Source organism: Seriola lalandi, unplaced genomic scaffold (assembly GCF_002814215.2).
Source record: "Seriola lalandi dorsalis isolate HSWRI2012SDOR001 ecotype SW California unplaced genomic scaffold, Sedor1 jcf7180002054476, whole genome shotgun sequence".
Lineage (NCBI taxonomy): Eukaryota > Metazoa > Chordata > Actinopteri > Carangiformes > Carangidae > Seriola > Seriola lalandi.
The window spans coordinates 1409420-1431485 of record NW_019525029.1 but is presented as its reverse complement, the minus strand read 5'-3'; the positions used below and the strand labels follow the sequence as shown (position 1 = coordinate 1431485).

At 42.8% G+C, this 22066-nt stretch overlaps 1 protein-coding gene across 1 annotated transcript; it reads right to left on the bottom strand.

Moving 5' to 3' along the window:
* Positions 1-357: 357 nt before the first annotated feature.
* tinagl1 (tubulointerstitial nephritis antigen-like 1) lies at positions 358-21117 on the bottom strand. The gene is made up of 12 exons (XM_023412340.2): positions 20974-21117; positions 17281-17591; positions 15066-15132; positions 10378-10470; positions 10183-10297; positions 7809-7935; positions 7315-7465; positions 7030-7216; positions 5914-5959; positions 4744-4867; positions 1676-1721; positions 358-1511 (listed from the first exon to the last, which is right to left on the bottom strand). The coding sequence occupies exons 2-12, from the start codon at positions 17582-17584 to the stop codon at positions 1344-1346; spliced, it is 1428 nt and encodes a 475-aa protein (XP_023268108.1). The 5' UTR covers positions 17585-17591; positions 20974-21117; the 3' UTR covers positions 358-1343.
* Positions 21118-22066: the final 949 nt, after the last annotated feature.

Sequence of the window (22066 nt, the reverse complement as noted above, 5' to 3'; positions counted from 1 at the left end):
ACCCCCCCACCCTCCTCGCTGTGATCAAACAGTTACAGCTATGTAGAAGCGGAAAAGCAACTGAGTGACGAGTGTGTTATGAAAGTTACTACATACAGTACATTTTAAAATGAGTAGGAAAATAAAACTTAAAAAATATAACTGCAACAAAACAAAAAAATAACATCTTTAGGTCAAAATGTAACAGTGTTTACAGAACAGAGCAAATTAAGACTACTATACACAAATATCTTTTCTTTTGCAGTGGTCAAAAAAACTTTTCAATTTTTTCAGTGTTTTTATTTCTTCAATGAGATTGTGGGCTCAGGAATGGCAACGTTGCTAATGTTTATATATTTCTCATTGTTCAGGGTGATGTTTGGTGAAAATGATTTATTTCACCTGCAGCCGAGAACAAATGATACACGTTTATTTACTGACACTGCCCATCCCAGTATAAATATGTGTTACAAAGGCCTGTTTCACTTTTACGGCACAGTAATAAAAAAAAATATAGGGCCTTTGATTCTGTCTAACTATTGTTCATGGTCAGTGGCATTGTAAATTCCCCTAAAATCCCAAATAGTTTTTGAGTGTGGAATGTGTGAGAAACTCTACCGCCTGCAGCTGCTAACTCGAGACAAGGGTGTCCTCTCTAAAACTGAGGGAATGAGCCAAACTGTCCCTGTGTATAACTGACAGGTGAATGTCAGTAAGGTCATCTATGATATATTATCATGTTACACAGTTAAGCTGGGTGTGTCTCTCTGAAAGGGTCTGATGTCTAATAATCTGGCTCTCAGTTTTCCTCTTTTCCAAGCCGTCCCCCCCTGAAATCGGGTCCGTCTGGATTATAGATTTAGACTAAAGCTTCAGGTTGACACATGAAAGCATAAAAAGGTCAGACTGAGCTTCTCCTTCTGTCATCAGCCAACTTGACATGAACATGTTTCACCAGATATTACACTGAGGATTCTGGGAAGTGTGGTCTTTGGAACAGTTGGTACCTGAGGTGCTTAATTGCAAGGCAACACAAATACACTTTATCTTAGTTTTTCTTTGTTTTTGGTGCCGTAAGCCTTGAGTTACAGGAGAAATGGGAAAAGTTGTCCTCTTTAAAGGGTAACGATGGAGGAGAAGAGGGGTTGTACTGATCCCCAGAGTAAAGTAAAGTGTAAAAGCAGAAGGTTCAGGGGCTCTGGGGTTACTATTAAGGCTGTCCCTGCCAGCTTGGTGGACAAGGGGAATTGATGAAGTTCTCAGACTCTTGATGTGGTTCTCCTCTGGGGCGTCACCTCACTATAGGTGGGATTAAAAAAAAACAAAACAAAGGTCTTGATGGGGATTTAACACCTGTTGTGTCTCTAAATGTGTCGGCGATGATGGTGGTGATGATGGTTGTGCATGTCCTCCATCGTGATCCTGCCCCACACTCCAATCACAAATGCTTCAATCTCACACTCATTGTCCCCACGAGCGATGCGGAAGAAGCCGTTCTCTCCCCAGTTCTTTCCCCAGGAGTTGGCAGCAATCTGGAAATGCATTACACAGATGTTAAAATACAGTCAAAGCAACCACTGGTGAGACTGGTTTCAATTTGAGAATACATATACCTGCTTATGTTTGTGCATTTTAGGCAAAAACAGAACTTACAACATTGTCAATAAAATTTCTACTTTATTACATTAACACTTACCCAATATTTTCTTGATGTCCCATCAAAGTTTCTCTCTTCTCCCCACCTGGTGCAGAAGAGATGGAGGATGGTTACTCAACATGCAGGAGTGTTAAAAGCCAAACAACAGGAAAACAAGATATCTTCAAAAATAGACATCAAATCAGCTGTGTCAGAGTCACACAGCTATTTTTAAGGTATGGATGGTTTCCAACAAACATGGCTTCATGGTATAAACACTTCTCAGGAATGTGCTCACTTGGACACACTTGCCATTATTGATAAAGAAAAGCAGGAAGAGCTGTGAGTGGCGTTCAAGTGGGAGAAGAAAAGAAATGCTTCATCTTTCTAACAACATCCTGAAAACAGAGTATTTATGGCTGGACACCGCCTAGTTGCACTTCTACATCATTCCAATCCCAAGAACACGGAATTCCCTTTTCCTTTACTATTTCCACACTCTACAGATGCAACAGGAAGGAGAGGGCAGGTCAGGAGGAAGTGAACACCACCTCAGTTCGGTCAGCGTGCGGACAGCACGCAACAAAACTAATGACGAAAAACACACAAATATACATGTGTGAATCTGAACTTAGAGGCTTATCTCTACCCTTCTCCCTTGCCAGTAGCTTTGTTCTCAGGAAACCCTGGCAAAGGTCCATAAATTCCCATCATGCACTTTCGTCTTAGCTTAGCAGTTGCCAAGTTTTAGAGTCCTGCCACTTCTGCTCGTCATGATCAAAACATTCTCCCAAAGCCAATTCCCATCCTGTTTTTGCACTCTCTGCCTTTCGCTTCCCAAGAGACTCTCGGTGCCCACTTGGTTGTTATCTTTTATAAGGGAAAGGAATGCTGGGAAATAGTGTGGCTGGCTGACTCTGCCAACTCAGTAGCCTGCCACCACAACGCTGGCAGAGAGTGCGAACCTTCTCTCAGCAAGTGACTTTATTAGCCAAGAGTTTCCCTGACTGCCGTCAGACGTCACATTGACCAGGAGCAGACCGTTCAAAACAGCTGTGTAAACAACAGATGCCAACTACAGTCTGAAATAGGCCGGAGAGATGGGATTTGTGTTTTTGAGTAAGGGCACATACACACCTGTATATGTGTGTGTGATGAACCCATTTGCATGCATGCCTGCCTGCCTGCATATTTATTGGTATGGACAGAGCCAGACAGAATCGGACCACTGCGGATCTCTTATCTGGCCTCCAATCAGCTCACTTGCTCAGTCGGGGACAATGATGGGCATACCGCTGCGCCCATGTGCCCCGCCCTTCCCCAACGCCCCTCAGCCCACCCCTGACCTCTTCTCCGGGGGACTGATCCCCCTCTCTCTGTCCGGTGCAGTCAGGATCAGCAGCCCAGACAATGCCCTTTCCACCACAGTGGACCTCAATACTCTTTCCACAAACTTTCCCAGGCCCTGGGCTTAAAGGAACGCACCGCTATGGGATTTGGCCTATGTAAACACACTGATGCTTGTGGCTGGCAGGTTGGAGCTCAAAAAACTATGTTCACCCCCTCCTCTCTTTGCTCCATCCGTTCCTAAACCCACGAGCGCAAGTCGGTGGCGAGGAATCACAACATCAGTAGAAGGAGCCATAAAGCAAGAGGCAGTCAGGAACGCTGGGAATCCTCGTCCTCAGCATCATCTCACACCCTGCACACCTCTGCAGTTTATTGAAAAAGTGAGGGTGTAAAAATGTAATTACAGTCCGCAGAGTGTGATCCTCATGCATCCACAGTTTTCCAACAACACATTTCAGAACAGCGTGTGCTCCTGAGGTATGTGATTTGAACAAGCTAAGTACAGGTTGGAGGATGAAGGCTTGACTGTTTATCATACACATGCCTATACATGACATATGTTGTTGAGATGTTATGAAATACACATGGAAGACACGCATGAGAAGAGGGGCAGGAAAAGCTGAGGATCCCTTGTAAATGGGTTGTATTTTGTCTTCATCTATGGCCAATCAGATAAAAGCAGCTTTTATCGTAGCGCTGAACTCCCCTGTCTGGAGTTTTTGTCATTTCAGAGACTGTTTTCCAAGTCAGAGACAGGCTAAGACGCTGAGGTACAGAGGCACAGTCAAACGCTCACAAACACACATTCCTTAGACCCCATAATAGACCCATTATGAGGTAGCTGCTCATTTCTCTAATTTGGAAAGTGAGACCAGTGAGCAGCAACGTATCATTGTCCCGACAGACACACTTCAAAACCAGCTGGATGACTGATAGAGAAGAGCCTTGTCGTATATTTGTGAGTAAAAAGGATGTTTATGACTTTTTACAGGTCAGAGCCTCTCCTGGCCTCCCACTGCCCTCCACACAGCAAATAAAAAACAGAAGCAAACAGCTACCTGTCTATCCGGGGGATCGTCTACATGAAAATGAGGAGTGTTTTGGCATGGAGCTGGAGAAGAGAATAAAAAAGGAAGCAGGACGGTCAGTGAGTCAGGGGGGGGGGGAATACCGAGAGACAGAGGGTGGGGGCAGGTAATCCAGGTGTGTTAGCCGTCTGCCCGCCTGCATATTTGTGGTCGCCGTAGTTACTACATAGAGGAGGCTGGGGCAGACAGAGGAGTGGGGCCAAGGTGTGTCTCCAAGAGCAATAGACTGGGAGGGAAGATTATCCACACGTACAGTCTTAGCAGTGTGTAAACACACGTGCAAGTGAAGCTTTGGATCAAGTCTAATAGCAGCAGCTGCTAATATCAATTCTTCTGCTGGAAACGGCGTCAGTTGAGCATGTAGCGAAAGTAAAATCAGACACATGAAGACTGGGATTGGGAGGAGATGAGGCAAATGTTTTTTGTCCAGAAAAGTTTGAGTAACATAGCACATGGTTTTCCTGTCGATAACTCAGACTGAATAGAAGCTTTGATCATCAAACATAAACACACGAAATCCCAGCGCAATCTCAAAAGCAAGTGTGTTTATTTTGAGTCGAAGCAGGTTTGTGCAGAGGACAAAACATTTACCCAGCACCATGCTAAGATTTAAAAAAAGTGTTGGTTAACAAAATATGGCAAGAAAAAGGTTTGATATCAAATGTTTTGCACTGTACATTGTTTACGTACCCGGTGATCCTGACTGAGTGTGTGCCATGTTTGCGGTACTGTGGAGGTTTGGTGAAGCTGACGTCAGTGTGTTTGTAGATCCCACTCTTATAGACAAAGAAGTCCTCGTGGACCTCCATAATAGCTGCAAGAACAAACACGCAGGGAGAATTAGTAGGCGGCTATAACTTACATGCACGTATAAACACACACACACACACACACACACACACACACACACAATATGACTATATAAGGAGTTTATAAGGGCTGCTGAATCCATCAGGGAAGAGATAAAAATCTTATTCAAACCTCAATTAATCTAAAAGTAATTACCTAATTTCGCCCCAAAAAAAATTTAATTTCCCCCCTGAGTCACACACACCCAGGCATTAGACAGGGCAGCTTTGTGTGTGTGTGTGTGTGTGTGTGTGTGTCCATGTGACTTTTCTATTACAGCTCATTGGGGATTACTGTCCGGATGTACAGCTCAGAAATTCCCTCTTTTGGAGATCTACCTGCTCTAAATCCAGTGGTCCTTGGAAGACTATGTGGACCTCCAGTCTTATCAGCAACTCACAATGCATAACTACACACACACACACACACACACGTGCACGCGCATGCCTTTGTGTCAGACAGAAACTCAAAAGCAAAAAGGAAACTTGACATGAAGTCTTCCTGGACTGCTAAACAATAAAACAAGAACCTGGCACAGGCTCAGAGAATCACAGAGGACACACACACGCACGCACACGTATACACACGTATACACACACACACACACACACACACACACACACACACACACACACACACACACACACACACACACAGGACTCCTATATTCAAGTGTACTTGACAATGGTCCAGACGGGCACCAGACTGAGAGGCGAGCTATTAAAGGCAGGTCACTTTAAACACACTGACATGAGGGCCCATCATTTTTGACCAGGTGACTAAGGTCAGAGTTGAAACCCCGGACAAAACCAGCAGGGTGAGAAGGGCAAACATGACATCATCCTCAGTCACATACCCCACACGAGGCTTTAAGGTGCTCATGTTTGGATTTATGTGTCCCTCGGGCAACGCAGTAACAAAAAATTTTGACATTAAGATATTATTTACAAGTATACTGAAGAAGAACACACACACACACACACACACACACACACAGAGGCATCACCTTACCTTGCACAGGGCCATTATCCATAATCTCCTTCATGATCTCTTTTTCCTGAGAGAGAGAGAGAAGACAAACAGAACGATTTATAGGCAGCGTGGAGAGAGACGGACAGAAAGATCATTACATGTCAGTGAAATGGGAGAGGATGAAAACAACCCCCCTGGATGTTAAAAGTCAGATAACATGATTGAGTCCAGCAGGGCCCTCTGCCCTTAATGCTTGGCATATTGACTTCACAGGACAGAAACAACAGGCTGTAATGATTTTGAGAGGCATTAGCTGTCATTTAGCACTGATGGATGTTGGCTGATAAAACCACATGTTGGCTGCAGCTTAGCGGTTGACTTTGAATCAGAGGAGATACGCAGAGCTGCATGCAGAGGAAGCTTCTGGAAACAGTTTTAGTGAATGTTACACAACACTTCACACCGATAAGGAAGGGTAGGAAGGGCTTCCTCCATGCAGAGGACTAGAAGAATGTTTTTGAATCACTCTGCTTTGAAATTAACTTGATAAACTCTTTTGTGAAGTTGTGCTTCTTAATACCAGTAACCAAACAGAGTGTTTACTGACATGTAGAAAGAGTCGAGTAATTTGATATTAGAAGGTAAACACAGAAATCTAATTCCAGATACACTTTTGAGTCTTGAAAGGAAAGCAGATAATGATTATAGATGATAATATCCAAAGTGCTGCCTGTAAATTGGTATAATTCACTCAATGCCCCGTTTATCCAACATATTTCAAAGCAAACTAATTTAACTAATAAGAACAAATTACTTTATTATTCTGTATTATATTTCAAATCTGGAAGTCTCAGTCTTCTCAATACTAAGTCCGACTGCCTGCCTGCGGAGAGTGTTGTTGACCATTTAATCCTGTACCCTCCCATGTTCATTCACAAGGGAGTCAAGTATGCATGAAGTGTACAAGAAACACATAAAACACGTGAGAGAGATTATGTCTACTGTAGCACAAGGAAGTTTCCAAAACTGTACAGACGTCTTTTGAAAGCTGATCAGGTGTTGAACTGATGTAAAGGATGTCAATGAGTGGATGTTCAAGTGTGCATCACGGTGTCTGTCTTTGCGTGGGTTGCTTTGTGTCTGTGCGCTGCTTACATTGGATGAGAGCCTGTAGGGCGGCGTGGACTGGTAGATGTCGTTGTGGTAGTTGTGTGTGTTGGGGCAGCGCTGCGTAGCCTGCCTCTTCCCCCGGCCGATCGAGCGGCTTTGCATCATGCAGCGGCCTACCTCCGCTGGCGTTTGCTGAGGAGGTCGGTACGGGTAACAGTCTTCTGTCACCACTCTGTGAGGAGGGGGAAAAGTTAGCCATCAAGTAACCACCGCAACTTATCTGCATGCAGTAAATAACTTTTGCTTGTTTGTTCGATAGGAAGTGCTTACCCTCTACGCCTAAGGTACCACCAGGCTCCATCGATGCGTCCCCCGGCGCAGCCTCCCTGGTTGCGTGTGTCACAGGAAATAAGATTTTGGGGCGACAGCTGAGGAGTCATGTGACCCATTGACTGGATGGAGATTCTGTCCGAGGCCACGGCTAATGAGAGAGATCAGGAACGTTACAAAGTTTGCAGACCAAAGACATTTTAGAGAAATATTGAATCATGTGTTACATAATAAGTTTTGCAACTAAATGTCTTCAAGAAACTAAACAGTGTCATAACAAATGTCGACTATTTATCAGGAGGCACATCGACAAATTCTTTTCAGGTGAAGCTGGGTAACAAACATTTGCACAGAAGGATGGAAAATCCCTGCAAATTGTTGTCACATTGCCAAGACAATTCTGAATAAGGCTGCCACTGTCAACAGATGTTTCTTTCTACAAATATTTTCAGGTTATTTCCATGCATTTTCCACTTTACACTGAATTCTCTTACCTGCAGTGGAGAAAGCCCAGGAAGCAGCACAGTTGCCCTGGTCCAGAGGCTCATGAATCTTCCCTGGCCACTTCTCTGCTGAGTTGAAGTAAGGCGGCAGACGGTCTCCCTGAGGATCCATGTTCATCTGACAGAAGGACAGAGTGAAGATAAGTTGGAGACCGTTTATACAGCCCTGCTTTCATTGCAAAATTCAAGTCAAGTTTATTTGTTGTTTAATTGCTGTTACACTCTCACAGGACTGCACTTATTGAGAAAACATTAATATTTCTCAGTAAAAACAATCATTATCATAACTGACAAGCCAACATGTCAAACAGGGATTTAAAGTAAAACAGAGAAAGCTGTAGTTACACCCGTCAACAAAAAGCTGCAGCAGTGGGACTTGTTTGAATGTGGTGTGAGGCAGTGCAGAGTAACTGTTTGCCCACAACAGAACACAAACTAACGGCTGCAATTAAAATACTTGTGGACGGCTTTGTACGACAAGTTCTGATCACAGGCAGGTTACATAAGTCTGCTAATCAACCCTGCAGGAGAAGGGACTTATTCACAGGCGATTAGGACCATTTGGCCCAGTATCAATCCCTGACACTGTAGAACAGACAGGAACCTTTGATCCCTGGTCGCCTCCATGAAACCCTGAGGCCGTTCGGTTACATCAGTGTAAAATAGAAAGCATCATTCGGACCAACTGAACCTCACAGTATCCAAGGAGGCGTCCAACTCTTTTCAGCGCAGGGGTGTTGCGATACACCGGTACTGACGATAACCGTGATTTTGATTTCATGTTAATAATACACATAAGATCATATCGATCCATTATGGTCAAAGACTCTCTCTTCACCTCAATACTCTCATATCTGAGCCAAATTCATTTGCCAAAAAAGCAGCAAAACACACTATAAACAAAGTTAAAGATGAATTTGACAGATAGCATTTTTTCAGTTTTTTTTTTTGTTAAAATTTTCTAAAGATAATAATAATAATAATAATAATAATAATAATATTATTGTTAATTCTCTTCTAATCATGATAGCCCTAATTAAGAATATTGATATCAGGGTGATGATAAATGCTAATTAGGATGACGAGCCTGTGATGGAGTGCAAATATTTTCCTGACAGAGGTGCTTCTCCAATGCCAAACATGCGCAACTTATTAGTGTCCACTTCAGGTTCGTTGCTCTGCTAACTAATCCCAGTTATGTGTGATCAGAGAGCGCACGCTGCTTTACAACTTACTTCTCCTCTCTGGCTGCCTGAGCTGCATTCCTCTGATTAAACAGTGAGGTATTCAGAGCACGGACAGCCACCTGATACATAGCTCAGGAATGTGCTACTGGTCAGAGATTTGTAGTAGTGGAAGGTCAAAGTCAGAAAATTCAGTCACCTGAAGGAATTCACCTAAAGGTGTTATAAGAGAGGAGACACGGCTGCAAGGATGAGGTGCCATGATGGGTAACAAATTAAGTTTCCAATTTTCCATCCCTTACACAGGAGTCTGCAGACAGACAGGAAGGAGAGTGGGAGAGAGATTTATGAATGGGCTACAAGGCTCTGATCTGGTTCCTGGCACAGGTAGGGACACGCTGACGGCGGAAGGAGGAGGGGGGAGTTGTGAGGTTTTTTTTTTTTTTTTAGGAGGAAGAAGTTGAGGAATGCTGGGAGAGGTAAAGAGAGAGGGAGTGAGGATGGATGAAAAGAAGGGATGGATGTAGGGCGGAGGTGGGGAGGTGCAGACTGAAGAGGAGGTTGCTCTTTATTCTCCAGGCAGCCACCATCCCCTCCATCCTCTCTGTCTGATGTTTTGGTTCCGTCTTATATAATCTGTCTGGGTAAGATGTAAACAAAGACTGAGTGGATCAGAGTATGCCAAGGTTCCACACGGAGACGCCATCACATACCAGCAACAAGCCACCATAATTAAGTGAGAAACGTTTTGATCAGCGTTCCTTTGTTGTAATAGATGTTAAAACCCGATATAACTAATTCAAACTCAGAGGAAGTATGAAGGAGCTTTTAAAGAAGCGAATAGACACAACACAACTGTAACAATTCACCTTTCTTTTCTGCATTCTCGCCTGTTGCTAAAAAATTCCAGCCTTCCTCCACCAACATCCCCCTCCACTCTACCAACATCTGATTTATTACTTTCTGATATACAGCGCATGCAGTATATTTCAGGCTATAAAATACTTAGCCTGTTGAGATTGAAGCATCATGCAGCTTCTTTCTTCATAATCTGTCATATATGCAAGTTCTTGTTCTTTGAGCACACACACATATACTCTCCTTTTACTGTTACTCTTGGCCAGTTAGATCTTATAAACCTCCAAAACGACCTCCTTTCGAGGATGAAGACTGTCCTGTACCTGGATCTCATTCATGTTCATGATGGTCCTGGAGGGTCTCTGTGTGCCCAGGCGGTACCGGATGCCTTCGTCCAGAGTCATGCCGTAGAGCTGACTGTAGTTAGCTGCTTTCCACCTGAAAACACAAAGTTGCTGAAAAAACATGTGACCATGATATGCCTTTAAGTACGTGTGTTTATGTGTGTTTGCTATTACCCGTAGTTTCCTCTGTTGACAGCATGAATGATGTCAGGCTCCATCAGACATGCGTTCTGCTCACACTCCCATCGTCCTGAAGTCCCACATGTACTACAGGGACAAAGCAATGAGACCATTAAAAGACATTGGCACTGTGATCACATCAAAACAACTTCAATTTCAATATTTTGCCAAACCCAGTGACGTCAGGAGCTAAAATAGAAAGACCATCTCAGACAAATATGCAGACGCTCAGTGGGACTCCGAAATAAGAAATTAATTGAGGGAAGAACGTCAGTAAAGAGAAGGAAATGTTAAAGGGAACATTCAGCCTTTTACGGCTACAGAATGCAGATCCATTTTTAGTCAGAGGGAATGAAAAAATCAAGACGATGACAGACGAGATAAGAGCACAGTGTTCTTTTAGATAATTCACTACAAAGAAGTGTGTGTGTGTGTGTGTGTGTGTGTGTGTGTGGTCATAAAAGTGGTGGGATAAATATTAAGATCCTTTAATTGTATTGGTAAAAAGTATCAACATCAATACAAATGCTGTGCACCGGAAGTCCTTGCTTTTTGAAAGTAAAAGCAAAACGTACTTTAAGTATCTAAAGTAGAATTACTTTTACTTACTGAAACCTTTTGAAGTGTTACATTATAAAGTTGGATACTGTATAATCTAATGTATTATCATTTGTAAGCTAATATATTTTAGATTAAATTTTGTACTTGTACTTGACAAAAACTGTACCAGAGAGAAATCTGACTCACACAGAGGAGCTAATGTCATTGATTAAAAAAAAAAAAAAAAAAACATGCACATGATTACAGGTCACCTTCCATTGATACCTTAGAGTTAATGACTAAAAATGTTGCTGCACAAAATGTATAGTTTCACCAGAATGTCTTTGTCTTGCTGATTCATTATTTCTAACTATTACAGAACATTTTATCCCCTATGTTTCCTACATTTTTGGACAAAACACTAAAACTGATGCCTGTCCTGTATAAACTTTATATTATCCTACAGAATAATACAGAACAATTATAGGGATAATAAAGTGATTTATACTTTTCTAAACCATGAAACTATTGGGACAAATCAGAGACCGTCTGGATTGTGATTCTGATCCATAATTTCTAGCTAGCCTAGCTATCCAGAAATCTAGCTAATTAGCTTAGTGTAGCATGAGACAGGGAGCCTTGCTCTGTCTAAAGGTAAAAAAAAAATCAACCTACCACCATCTCTAAAGCTCAATAATTAACAGGTTTTATCTTGTTTGTTAGTACAAAAACCAAGGTATAAAAACGACACCTGTTGTTTTAGTCTCAGTGCTAAGCTAATCTGGCTATTCCACATCTTTTCAATGAATTCCGACCAACTTTCAAACTAGATTCTTTCATTCCTCTTGGGAAATTTTTAAGCTTTATTGGTGTTTTCTTGTTTTTTTGTGTGACTGTAAAAAGTTGCTAGGCCTATGAGTTTACTATAAAGTGATTATAAATTACTGTGTGTAACAGCCACAAGGACAGCAGCCAATTTGGGAATATTATAAGTGTGAGTTAGAGAGAGAAAGAATGAGGGGCATTTCCCACACAGGCATGTATAGACCGCCATCCATAACGTCCACTGTGCATTAGACGTCATGTTAACAGAGTTGGGAACCTTTCCAACTGGATCATTAAACACACACACGTAGTGATGAAGAGGCCAAATTCCCCTTTAGTCACACTGAATCATACAGAGTGTGTGTCACTTCTCAAACTGCACTCCTGCCTGCTGGGTCTCTGAGACACATGTGCAAATACAATGTTCAAGCACACACCTACATACAAATATACACTCACACTGGCAGAGCTCAGACCTGTGAGTGTCTGCTCAGCGTCCCACAGAGGACCGTCTGATGGCTTTGATTAGAGGAAAGAGACAATGACCTTTTGCCTCTCTGTCCGAGCAGCAGGATCACAGGCATGCAGCTCAGTGTCACTGGGTCAAAAACAGCAATAAATTCACACTGCAATAGTACTGGACACACACACAGGGACAGGCATAATGACAGACTTATGGAGACAAGGGGAAAGAGTGTGTCTTGGAATGAAATATAAGGGTCTGTGAGGACAGTGGGAGGCCATATTTTACATTCCACATCACCCTCCCTACTAGAGACAGACCCCCTCTCGGCGTGCAGGACCATACACACCTGGGTGACATGAGTTATATTGTCCCAAGAGCCATGTTTGTGTGTGTGTTCAGATATGACATATCGACACCATCTGAGAAACTATAAAACAACATAAAAAAAAAGAAGCTGGCATTGGCTGTTGTCCAATCTGAAGTGCAGTGCAAGCAGACAGAGCTGCTGCTGCTGCTGCTGCTGCCAAATCAGAGCTGAGATAGTCACTTCTGTGTGAGATTGCCAGTGCGAGCAGGAGGCGCCACGTTTCAGATCATTTGGAGGAGATAAAGAGTTATCAGGATGCCAGCAGCACGGGCAGGAAAAGGCCTCAGCTGGAGATTCCATTAACACAACAAAAGACCGCCACACTTATCACGGTACATCTTCACACACACACACACACACACACGACTGTAAACATAACGTTGCTTTAATATCGCATGCTCAGTCTGGTTGAGGTGTGCTTCTATGTTGTCTAGCACTTACACAATCGGCCCAGGAGTTATTTCAAACTGTAACCATACTGAAGAGATAAATAAAGTTTATACTGACTGTGATACTGATGTCAAAGCACATACTTTTATTGAGTGCTTTTGTCATATTTGCTAACACTTTTGTTAAAACCAGCGAAAACATGTGGGAGGTGTAGATGAGTGTGCACGGGCTCCATCGCTGATAATGAGAGACTTAGGAGGGAAAAGAGGGAGAGCTACCTGTCGGCTCAAGGCGGAAGCTCCGTCCTCCTCCTCCAGCTCTGTATCTGAGAGGACGCACATTTGGGAAATTAATAAGTGAAGAGAGTGGGAGCAGGAAAAGGGAGTGTGTTTGTTCCTGTGTGCCAAAGTCGTGGTGTTATTTTTCAAGCGTCCATGTGTATTGCCTTAACAAACACGTGTGGGAGCGTATGTGCATAACGCTCTTTTGTCTGTCGGTGAAAGTGGGAGTTAGCACGTAAATGCTGTTTTCTAGTGACCCAGGAACACTGGAGGTTATTTTTAACCATGCAACTGGTTTTTGCTTCCACAAGTCTTTCATCAAGAAAAAATGTTAGGCCTGCCATTTATCAACCTGCATCCTCGCCTATCTACACATCCATCACACCCTTTAGGTCAAACCTATTTGAGCTGCCTTGATAAGAGTCATACTTCAGGCCTGTCAGACTGACACAGCAGCTACGGGAGCTGAACAGCGAGGAGGCTTGAAGTGGATGAAGTTGAGATCAGTGGGGTCAGCCAGGTTTGCGTTGGACATGTCATGACAAACAGCTACGGTGAGTTCATTTTGCATGGAACTAAATATAATACTGACCCACAAATGGATGTTAAATCAACATTTGTGTGCAAGTGTGCATGTTCACACACATATACGCTTACAGGGTCTTTGAGGAACATCAAATGACACAGATGTGAGAAACCAGAGTGGAAGACAGGTGAGGAATTCAGTTTCCCCTCTTCCTGCCTTCACTCACGTAACCTCCTACGTCTCCCTCAAGTCTCTCAAGGACTGTTTTGTGTCTCCTCGACTGTCGTCCATATCATTCAGAAAAATGACAACAGCTACACGGACTCTGTTGCTCTCAGGTTGTAGAGGGCCATGGCAGTAAAAGTCCCTTTGCTGCCACTGAGAGCGAATCTAAAATACTGTTTTCCGTACCTCTTAACTTTCTGTTAAGGTCATAAAGTGATGCAACCCTGTTGACTAGGTCTGAGCTTTGTATCACAATATCCAGGCTCAATTTTGTGCATTAGAGGAGAGTGGCTTTTATTTTCAAAGTTCTCTGGGCAGTTCAGAGTCTCAACAGGGAATCAATTATGATTAAATTTACCATGTAGGGAACATGAAAGACAGTATGTCTCTGTTCTATTCAGGTTTCCCATGTGAGCAGTGACAGAGCGACAGTGAACCAGCATGAACAACACATAGACCCTGAAACTGAAGCAGCTAAATGCAATTCAGCTATCATTTATTCTTACTGTTTACACTTGTACTTTTCCTGCTCTGACATCAAAAGAAGGCCTATTATGGACAAAGAGTTATTATATAGAGGAAGTGCAGGTAGACACGGTCAGTGTGTGTGTGTGCATATAAAATGAAGATCATGTAATCAATGTGTGATATATTACTTCACAAAGCCATCAGTGGGTTTATTTTTACAAACACTGACTGTACACACACATATTGAGCAAACCCACAAACTTGAATTTAACTTCCAATACTGATCCCAAAGGTTTTCAGAATATCGATTACTGTACGGCGGCTGGAAAGTTAAAGTTATGTGATGCAAAACACATCTACACTTTGTAATGGTCCATCCATATTAACATGGCGTCTCAGGGTTCATTAATTCACTCAGTATAAACATGTAATGGTTCATATGAAGTGTTAAAACAAGTTGATACAGAGAACAGTCAAAGGGTGAGGGAAATTGTTTTTTCAAATTTTAAGCTACTTAAGGGGACATTAGAGGGAAAGCCCAGGAATTAAGAGGTTGAAAGAGAAAAGTATAGGAAAAAAGAGGGGTTTACATACCATAAATTGCAGTTTTCTTTGTATGTTTGCCCTGTAAAGAACCTGTTGCCATTTCTTTCGCAGATGCCTGAGAGGAGACAAAGAGGGGCATCTTAATATACATGGTTTGATGTGGCTAAACAACCAGGATTTTACTACTAATCTCACAGAAAGCCACGCACAGCCTCGAATACAGAGACACAGATCAAACCTACATATACAGCACTCACAATTAATATAATATAAACACAATGGCTATATTCCTTCACCTGCAACCACAACAAAACGTGTTCACTGTAACTCCTCCAGTGTGTGCAGTCTGCGTGGGTCTGTGTGCAAGTGTATACACAGAATATGTGAGGTCTAAGGAGCTCTGAGCTGCAGTAATCCAGTGTAGGAATGCGGCGTTAGCTTCTTCCCAGGCTTCCCAGGCCCTCGTCATGCTTTAACCAGCTTACGCTCAAATTCACCACCTCTTGCAAGATTGAAGGAAAGGGCCGGAAAAGTACATTGTGATCATAATTAAGCCCCCCCAAAAAATGTATTGGCATTTGTGAGCTGCAAAGGTCAGGGTTAAGTCTGCTCTGCCTTATCACAAACACACAAAAACGATCCAGGAGTGACACATCATTAGCATTCCTTTTGAATGAATCTGACCCAATGCACTTGAGGTTTGAACCTTGCTCGCTCACAGGTTGTGAAAAATCTAAAAATCTACAAGATAATTTACAGCGGAGGGTGCTGTCAGTGTGAATTTCATGTGGAATTTATGGCATGAAAAATTTACAGTGCGAGTAAAGTTTCCTGGTCTCTGGTGTGAGGCCCTGAGATAATAGTGTGATTTATGACTGACGTCCACTGATACTCATCTTCCCCCTCCCAGCTGTCTCAAACCGCCCTGTCACAACTCAGTTACTGCAGAGCTGCACTGTTGGACGAGTTGCACGTTTATAGAGAGGGATTTTATATGCAGGAGACAGACTGCTGAACTGACGATATGCGATTTCATGTAATGTGGGTGGTTGTGACATTTTTTACTGAGCACAATGTGTACAATTTTTTTCTGCATTTAACTCCACTGGTGGTGAATATTAGAAAAATTATATACTGACTTTGACAACATAATGAGCAACGTCCAGCTGAATAGAGCTTTGAATACTGAGTTATAGATTTTAACAAACTGTGACTGGAGCACAGTGATAAGAGAAAGGACCCATTGTAAAAACCTGTCACCTCCTTTCTTTAGCTTTCATAGCTTTCCTCCAGGCTGCATGATTGTGATGTCAAAAACGTGAGTGTATGTGTGCACACACTCTTAAATATGTAGTAGTGTGCGTGTCCCACCTCGTGATCCCCCTACCTTGTCGCCCAGGGAACACATACCTGCACCGACCCCCCTTTACCCTGAGTCCTGCGCTCGTTGTCTGTCTCTTCCTCCCTCCACATAGCCCACATTCTTTCTTCTGACCTCCATTCATCCTTCCATCCACCCTTCCACCCTCCCACCCTCTGTCTGGGTTAATAAGAAACCTACTGTTCCCTGCTCTGTTTTCAGGTAGGCCTCTGCTGGCACATTTTACACCTCTGCGCTGAGAGAATAGTACTATAAATGTGCAGGGAGTCCAGATATCTGAACATTTAGAAAGCTGGGGAAAATGAGCTAAAGCTTAACTCGTCTCCATAGGGACTGTACCATTATTATTGAGGGGGAAGGAGGTCAGAAATGGTAAGTGTAATTCTTATTTTTGCTGAAGGGGGTTTAGTTTTTATTTCAGCCTTCTATTTTAAGATTTATTGTACAGAAAAGATTAAATAGTTACATCAGAAAGTTTCATGTGCACTATTGGTCATGAAAGTGTGTTCAGTCATATGTATTCCTGTCTCTGTATCAGGGCTTTTTTATCATCATCAGAATCAACATGCCCGTTTTGAGAAACACAGTACATGTGAAGCTAAATAATGGTTACTGATTGGAAGTTCTCTGTAGCATAGTACGCTTCTTTCCCAGTCTTAAGCATATTTTTTTCTTGTGAGTTTAAGAGCAAGCAGGTATGTAATTGTAATTCGTTTTCAGGTGTCATGCTGCTTTACATTGTGGTCGAGCACAGAGCTTGTCAGCGGGGTTCTCTGCTGCTTTCTGGCAGAGCTTCACTAATTCTGTCAGACACACACACGCACACGCACACACGCACACACACACACACACACACACACACCAATGTGCACCCATACTTACCAATGAAAGGTGGCTCCACGCCCAAACAGTGACTCCAGAAGTCAGGGCAGCAGTCCGAGACGGTGCGGTTGCAGAATAGGTCGCAGTAGCAGATGGTGTCCAGGTAAGGCACCGTGCACAGGTCGTCTCTGCCCGGGCAGCAGCCTCCTCTTCTCTCGCAGTACGAGCCAAATGGGTCCCTGATGCCACCAACATGGAGAGGACTGGCAAGCTCCCTCTTGGTCCTCCTAGACAGGATTCTGTCTGCGGTACCCTCTCCCACCACCAGGAGCAGCACCGAAACCATCAACAGGATGAGCTTCATGATAAGTCTGTAAAGGGGGCAGAGATTCAGGTTAAGGTAATTTTATTCGAGCCATGCTTTAGAATAATATACTTACTAAAACAATGAACAGTTATATGATGGAATGGAAAATGTTTGCGAAGGTTGGCCCATTTTTCCCAAGAAGACACACTCCGGCTGCTTCACACTTCACAGGGAGGTGAGGAGGTTACGCTGTGAGCAGGATAATTGGGGTATGACTGCTGCCAACACACCATCCACCCCCCGCTGTGTGTAATTCACATACACACTGATGCATATACACTTGCTAGCACACACACACACACACACACACACACACACACACACACACACACACACACACACACACGATAAATTTTCAAAGCTGGTAGCAAATGTTCAGAATAGAGACCCACATGATCCTTGGAGCATCATCTGCTTACTTTTTTCCAACTTTCCCTTTCAAGCTGCCAAGACAAACAGCAGCTAAATATGAAAATGCATTCAGCAAGAAAGTGATGGAAAACTTGATAATACTTGATAGAAACACAGATTGCTTCAAATGTGTTGAATCATGTATGAGGAGCTAACTCTACCTTTTTTTTTTTTGCTCTCTGCCCCTATATTTCCTCTTTGTATGTGCTGGTATTTAGTCCCTCCTGCACTTTCTTTATCTTTATTCACACAGCACTTGTTGCATTGCAGAAGCATATAAATCCAGCTGCACTATATCAGCTTGTAATTAAATACTGTACTTTATCTGTGAGAGATGCCACTGCAGTCACTTGTCATAGGGAGGGGACATTATCGTCCAAGATTAGGATGCTATCACAGTCACGGAAATAAAGTAATGTCCTGCTGTCAAAGCTAATCTGTCACCCTTTAGGAAATAGTTTGGGTAAACAGATACACTCCATGTGCAATATGAACAATAAAGTTTATCTAAATGCCATGTAGCCTGGTAGCAGGGCAGCAAGAGGAACTACACACATACAGTAAACGGCTGTTTAACACAAATCATATGATCACACTTGTGCCCCAGCTGCAGAGTCTGCAATCTCACAAGTATTTTAGAAGAAATCAGAGAGTATGTGACTTCATATAACATACACTGTGATACATTTTCATTTCTTTTGATAAAGTTTCTCCATTGGTTTTAATTGTCATACAGTTTATTCTCCACTATGTGTATCAATACCCAGGCTTAGCTTGGTGTGTGTGTGTGTGTGTGTGTGTGTGTGTGTGTGTGTGTGTGTGTGTGTGTGTGTGTGTGTGTGTGTATGAAAGAGCATTACAACTCTCGCTCTAAGGTTTGACAAAGGTCAAACAATCATCCATATGTATGGTTGTTAGCTCGAGTGTGTCTGTCTCAGATTACTGAACGGGCGAGTCTACGTGTGGCCGCACAAGACGAGGGGTTGGCCCGCTGCTTACATAAATAGCATCATTAATTATCCAATCAGATCTCAGAGCACAATAGACACCCCGCATATAAAGCGGGGCTCCGGAAAAGATCTTTGCTGTGCCGTTTTCTGCATGACTGCGCCTTTAGTTGAAACACACACACACACACACACACACACTCAAGCATATGGCAGCATGGGATGGGCAGGTCTCCTCCTTTACACAAGTGTTTTGTTGTGGCAGACTCGCAGCAGTGCAATAAAACACCCACCAGTCTGCTGAGGCCTTTAGGTCAAACTGTCAGTGTAAAAACCAAGTGATGACCATAATGGTGCCTGCTGACAGTACCCCGTCAGTAGCTTCCTTACACAGAGCACCTTAAACTATAAATCACTGTTATTCTACCAGTAGCTTCAATATAAGAAAACATGTGATAGTGTTTGGCACCGTTCTCAGCAAAAGTGGGACAAGATTATTTTAGCTGATGAGTCCAAATCAAACTATTCTGTAAAACTCAATATTTCAAACATATCAACAAAATCAGGTAAATAATGAACAGCATTTGACCTTGAGCGATAGATATTACAGATTTGATTGCAATACATAATACACTGACGTTGCAGCTCACTTGAGTCTTATGAAACATGGGTTTTACAGAGTGTCACTGAAGCTGCCATATGGCCCATCAGTGCTCCGGACAGCTGCAGCCAAGCTACTGATCCCACACTGAAGCCACGGGACAGATGAACCCTTAGCACTGGCAACACACACACACGCACACGCACACGCACACACACACACACACACACATAGATAGATATAATGTACATACACATATCACACAGTGCATACAGAGCCCAGCTGTGTGTCACAGCTGGGCTTCAGTCACAGCTTCAGGACCAACCTACACAACTAAAGCGCAGTGCTTTCGCTTTTAAAGGGTCAGTTCACCAAAAGAACAACAACACATTTTCTCTCCTACCTCCACTGGTATCGAGGCACCCATTTAGTTTTGTTTTTATTTGGGATAACTTCGATTTAATTTGAAAGTAGCAGAAACCATACTGAACAATTTTGCTTTCAACTGAATAAATTGTCTCTATTAAAGATTTTAACAGCATGCTGAAATTTTCAAATGTAATTTTTCAATGCCGTAGGGACCAGTAATTAAAATTTCTTCACCTAAGCGTCTGAAATTAGAGACTAATATCTCAAAATACAGACAAATAAAAACTGTATGGGTAAGTGAAAAACCTATGCCATATTGTAATTTGGGTGAATTTAACCTTTCATTTCCCTTGTTAACTCATGTTCTGTGAATGTACCGTTTCACTTTCCTTCACACAGCTGACCTTTGAGATATCTCAGCGCCACCCACCAGATGATTCAGGAATCTTGGCTCAGTATATCTGTATAAAAGCTCTTTCAGCTCTGTTTCCCTCTGTGTGACACAGTCCTTGACTATTATCTGTCCAGCTGTATTTTCAAAACACCCCGCGGGTCAAGGCAGTGGACAGCATTTATAATGCCATACAGGTGTCTAATAAAGCCTGCACCCCAACAGGTGAGTGACGGGATTACTGCTCTTGATATATTATCAGTCTCATTGTGAATTACACAAGAGGAACAGACACAATCAATGAACCCAGTAACCCTTTTGAAAAGTAAAATCTCAGCTGTCTCCCACTCTTATTCTTGAACCTATTAATAACATGAATATTGTGTCCTATAATCCCACACCCAGAAGGCAAATATGCAACAGTAAAGACTTAAGTTCTGCACCTTTGGCTAAATAAAGATAAGTAGTGATGCAGAGAAAGAAAATGAAGGAAAGAAATAGAGACCATCAGCAAACATATAGAATAAAATAACTAGTTTCCTCTAAGTGAGAGATGTTTAAAGTAGAGAAAAGTGTATCTGTGACGTTCAGTTTGCACCTGCTTCGAGTCTGGAATAAAACAGAGCTGCTGTCGAAGGGTGAAAAAGAAAGTGAAAAGTTTCTTTACCTTGAGCTGAGAGAGAAATCCGGGTTTTGTAATCCGATAGAAGCTTTGTTGATGTGTTGCTCAGGAAGTCATTCACAGGTAGAGTCAGTTTGGGGTAAAAGTGAACTTCCCTCCCAGCCTCTCTCACAGGATCTGCTCCGTCAGACTCTGTCTTCTCTATATACAGGCAGGCAGTGAGAACTACCACTCCGCCCCTCCGACCCCTCTCTCCACCCCCCCACTCTCTGCCCTCTGTCCCTTCCTTCATTGCCTCCTGCTCATTCTCCCTCCCTCCCTCCCTCTCTCACATTCACACTCACATTTCTTTCCCTGTGACTCCCACAGGTCAGCTATCTCCTCATGTCTTTCCCCTCCTTATCAGACTGGAACCACTGCTTTGCACTCAGCCACATCTATATTCTCTCTGCTGCTCCTAATGGTATTTTCTTTCCACTGTCACTTTCTACTAACAGCACTTTCCCCTGCACTATCTGTGGTTTTCCCCTGCAGGTTCACATCTACTTGTGGCAGACACAGTGGTGAGTAATACTGACCTCCTGTCCACCATCTAGTGGTCAGTGGTTGCAAAGCTTCACCTCAGGCAGCCAGGAAATAATTTGATAGCCTGTGGAGGACCTCCCAGCTTCTAGAAATGGACTAGCCTCTAGAGGTGAGGTTCTGGCTCAAGTTCTAGGAAGGCCAAATTCCCTGAATGTTAAAAAAAAAAAAAATTACGGATGTTTTCTTTCTGAATGAGCCACTTCAGTTGTCTGCAGTCTGTTTTGTAACATCTCCTCCTTTCCAAGCAGAATAGATTATGGCTTTTCTTTAACTAGAGTTAAAGATTTTCATAATTTATCTGTGAGCGAACCATTTCGTGTACTGTATATATAAATCAGTCCACTGAAAAGATGGCTACTTTTATATTTGATGCAAAATTAAAGACAAAATATAAAAACGATCAGCAGTTTCCAATGTTATTACTCAAAGTAGATATGATTTGTTTCAGCATTTTGTATTTTTTCTGGATAAGAATGGTAAACAGGTATTTAGAAGACTGACATGGTGGTCCCGAAGGACACAGCTGTCCCATGGACCACCATTTGGGTTGATC